Source organism: Triticum aestivum, chromosome 7B, assembly GCF_018294505.1.
Source record: "Triticum aestivum cultivar Chinese Spring chromosome 7B, IWGSC CS RefSeq v2.1, whole genome shotgun sequence".
NCBI classification, from domain to species: domain Eukaryota; kingdom Viridiplantae; phylum Streptophyta; class Magnoliopsida; order Poales; family Poaceae; genus Triticum; species Triticum aestivum.
Window position 1 is genome coordinate 597,559,823 of NC_057813.1, and position 4,397 is coordinate 597,564,219.

At 47.9% G+C, this 4,397-nt stretch overlaps 1 protein-coding gene across 1 annotated transcript; it reads left to right on the forward strand.

Annotated features, from left to right (window-relative positions):
* Positions 1-3,088: 3,088 nt before the first annotated feature.
* On the forward strand, positions 3,089-4,024 carry LOC123155602 (germin-like protein 5-1). The gene is made up of 2 exons (XM_044573759.1): positions 3,089-3,263; positions 3,344-4,024. The coding sequence occupies exons 1-2, from the start codon at positions 3,146-3,148 to the stop codon at positions 3,874-3,876; spliced, it is 651 nt and encodes a 216-aa protein (XP_044429694.1). The 5' UTR covers positions 3,089-3,145; the 3' UTR covers positions 3,877-4,024.
* The last annotated feature ends 373 nt before the right edge of the window (positions 4,025-4,397 follow it).

The window sequence follows — 4,397 nt, forward strand, 5'->3', positions numbered from 1 at the left end:
TCCTGCAGCTTCCTAGGTATATACTTTCGGTGTCAACTAAACAGTGCGTGCATGCGTGGTATCCCTTGTTTGTCTGTCCTAAAAGGTTACTGAGAGCGGGCCAATCGTTGATGGTTACAAACAGCAACGCGTGCAGGTTAAATTCCTCCTATCTGTGCTCATCCCACACACGTACACCGTTTCCATTCCACAACTGTGAAAATTCTTCAACTAATGGCCTTAGGTACACATCAATGTCGTTGCCGGATTGCTTAGGGCCTTGGATGAGAACTGGCATCATAATGAACTTCCGCTTCATGCACATCCAAGGAGGAAGGTTATACATACATAGAGTCACGGGCCAGGTGTTGTGATTGCTGCTCTGCTCCCCGAAAGGATTAATGCCATCCGCGCTTAAACCATACCATACGTTCCTTGGGTCATGTGCAAACTCAGCCCAGTACTCTCTCTTGATTTTTCTCCACTGCAACCCGTGAGCGGGTGCTCTCAACTTCCCGTCTTTCTTACGGTCCTCACTGTGCCATCGCATCAACTTGGCATGCTCTTTGTTTCTGAACAGTCGTTTCAACCATGGTATTATAGGAGCATACCACATCACCTTCGCAGGAACTCTCTTCCTGCGGGGCTCGCCGTCAACATCACCAGGGTCATCTTGTCTGATCTTATACCGCAATGCACCGCATACCGGGCATGCGTTCAAATCCTCGTACGCACCGCGGTAGAGGATGCAGTCATTAGGGCATGCATGTATCTTCTGCACCTCCAATCCTAGAGGGCATACGACCTTCTTTGCTGCGTACGTACTGTCGGGCAATTCATTATCCTTTGGAAGCTTCTTCTTCAATATATTCAGTAGCTTCTCAAATCCTTTGTCAGGCACAGCATTCTCTGCCTTCCACTGCAGCAATTCCAGTATGGTACCCAGCTTTGTGTTGCCATCTTCGCAATTGGGGTACAACCCTTTGTTGTGATCCTCTAACATGCGATCGAACTTCAGCTTCTCCTTTTGACTTTTGCATTGTGTCCTTGCATCGACAATGACCAGGCGGAGATCATCATCGGGCACATCATCTGGTTCCTCTTGATCGTCAGCAGCTTCCCCCGTTGCAGCATCATCGGGCACATCGTCTGGTTCCTCTTGATCTTCAGCAGCTCCCCCCGTTGCAGCATCACCGTATTCAGGGGGCACATAGTTGTCATCGTCCTCTTCTTCTTCGCCGTCTTCCATCATAACCCCTATTTCTTCGTGCCTCGTCCAAACATTATAGTCTGGCATGAAACCCTTGTAAAGCAGGTGGGTGTGAAGGATTTTCCGGTCAGAGTAAGACTTTGTATTCCCACATTTAGTGCATGGACAACACATAAAACCATTCTGCTTGTTTGCCTCAGCCACTTCGAGAAAATTATGCATGCCCTTAATGTACTCGGAGGTGTGTCTGTCACCATACATCCATTACCGGTTCATCTGCGTGCATTATATATAATTATGTGTGTCAAAAGTAAGAAAATCAGACAAATATCTACCTAAAGTAAAAAAATCAGACAAGTATCAGAAAGAAGATAAGAACAAGAGGCTCACCATGATGGTGCCGGCGACGAGATCGGCGCGGGCGATCAACGGCGGTGAAAACGGGGACGGGGCATGACGGACCGCTAAATCTAAACAAATCTCAAAAAAAATGGAGCTCCGAGGTCGAGCTTCGAGAGGAGAAAGCTTAACTAGTGTGACTCGGGCATTTCATCGAACACCTCATGTGCATATGAGGTGAACTAGAGCACCCAAACGCCCTCTCCTCGCCGGATTTAAAAAATAGAGCATTGGAGTGCTTTGCCGCGGCGGTGGATATATATAGGCAAGTTATTTGTCCCGGTTCATGGCATGAACCGGGACTAAAGAACCCCCTTCTGTTCCGGTTCAAGCCACGAACTGGGACCAATGGTTGTGGGCCAGGAGCGAGGACCATTGGTCCCGGTTCGTGGCTTGAACCGGGACAAATGGTTCCACACGAACCGAGACCAATGCCCACGAGGCCCCGGCCGGTCCCCTGGGCTAACGAACCGGGTCTAATACCCCCATGGGTCCCGGTTCTTGAAGAACCGAGAGTAATGGGCTGGCCAAGCCCGAACGGTAGCCATGTTTTCTACTAGTGATAGTGACATACGCACCGCTGATGGATAATAACCAATGGGCCTTTTTTTCTTAAGAAACACACCCAGAGGGCATCGTAGACCTGACAATTGTGTAGGAAAACGACCAGTTCAATGAAAAGACAAACTGAACGCGGAACGACTAGTCAAATTAAGATTACAATGAAAATCGTACTAGTCTTGTAATTCCTCTGATTGATTGTTTTACTACGGTTGTTTGTGTATTATGATCTTGATTTTGTTTTCTTGATTACTTCTATCATGATCTACTCTTTCACTTTAATTAACAGGACCGAGGCAAACTTTGCCGACCCATTTCGTAAATAAAAAATCAATATGTAAAAAGTCGCCTTGTCCATCCCTATCTCTACATGGCACATTGCCTGAAGTAATTCATAAGTGAAGTAAGCATTAGAGTAGACGCGAAAAATAAACACACTGAGTGGAGTATAATGCCATACTTCATCTTTTTTAAAGATTATACAACATATTTGATACCCATTGGAAGAACAACCGTGCTACAAGGAACTGCTCCCACTTCCCCTCAACAGCAACAAAAAAGAAATGATATCGCACCACAAGAGCCCATGCCCCACTAGGTTTTTTCTTGTAAGCACACGGTAGGCTCATCAAGTTCTTTCTAATATGGGCCCATCAAGTTGGTGAAACGTCGTCTTAGTGGCCTACTCCGCAAAACGTCCCTAAGAACTTAAAATTCGACTTGCAATCGTAAAAGCTAATTAATGATTTAAATATTCTTCAAAAAATTAAGGATTTAAATCTTTCTTCATATAAGTTTCCCTCCTACAAATTGAAGGCCATAAGTGTGCGAATATCGCATTGGTATGATATAATATACTACCAAAATGTTGCCTGCGCATGCATGGGAGCCCATTAACGTCCCTGCATCATACTACCAGTATATAGCGGAGTCCTCTCTAGTCAATACGCTGCACTTGTCGCTCCTTGCACATTTTGCTGATCGAGAAGGCTCGCCATGGCTGCTGCGACGTTGCTCTTGGTGCTCACGGTCGTCGCTCTCGGCTCCGGCCATGTCGACGCTTTCGACCCTAACCCTCTCCAGGACTTCTGCGTCGCCGACCCCACGTCCAAAGGTACGGAAAAATAAACGCCGTGCTTGCGGCAGCTCTTCAGTTTCTATGTGATCATCATGGTGATGTGCGCGTACCTGCAGTGCACGAGAACGGGGTGGCGTGCAAGGACCCGGCGGCGGTGGTGGCGGAAGACTTCCTCTTCGGCGGCCTGGACAAGCCGGGCGGCAAGACGAGCAAGCGCTTCGGGTTCACGGCGAACCAGGTGCAGATCCCGGGCCTGAACACGCTGGGCGAGTCCCACGTCCGCCTCGACGTCGTGCCGGGCGGCGTCTTCCCGGTGCACTACCACCCGAGGGCGGCGGAGACGGCGCTGGTGCTGGAGGGCTCCGTCTACTTCGGCTTCGTCTCCTCCTACCCGGACAACAAGCTCTACGCCAAGGTGCTCCGCAAGGGCGACGTCTTCGCCGTGCCGCAGGGGCTCGTGCACTTCCTATACAACAACGGGAGCGCGCCGGCCACGCTCTACGCCTCCCTCAGCAGCCAGAACCCGGGGCTGGTGCTCCTCGGCAACTTGCTCTTCACCGGGGCGCTCCCCGACGATCTCGTCGCCAAGACGCTGCTCACGGACGCGCACACCGTGCAGACCATCAAGGCAAACTTCCGGCAGCCTTGATGGCCACCGGGCCACGCCGTGCTTTTCCCGATCTGTATTCTTTGTATTTTCTGGGGGCGGGCACGGTAATTTGCATGGCAACCGTTGCTTTGCAATAAACATGAAATATTTGGAGCAGTATCAATTCGATCGTGCTCGATCACGTATACAAGGCGTTACGATTTGATTTAATTTTTGAACACCGAGTACGCTACGATTTGATTTGAACAAATCTTCACATTCATTTTGATTCTAAAAAGGAAAGTAATATATATTCACTAAAAAGAAGTATATGTATACTCGATATGAAAATCTGTAGAAATTATATACTCATGTAAAAAAGAGTTTGTGTGAATTTCTAAAAAGGAGTACTTATCTAGTACTTCTTTCAACATGCAAACCATGGATAGGAGAGATATACATCAACATGTAACAATCCATTTTCATTCCTTTTTTGCGGTAAAATCTATTTTCATTCCTTTTTCCCGGTGAAATCCATTTCCATTCTCTTTTTTTTTGCAGTGAAATTCATTACCATTTTA

Bases quoted from the DNA above. Each gene is read 5' to 3' on its own strand.
- LOC123155602 (XM_044573759.1), top strand. From the start codon at position 3,146: ATGGCTGCTGCGACGTTGCTCTTGGTGCTCACGGTCGTCGCTCTCGGC. The intron at 3,264-3,343 runs GTACGGAAAAAT...GCGTACCTGCAG, and splicing joins CGCCGACCCCACGTCCAAAG to TGCACGAGAACGGGGTGGCG.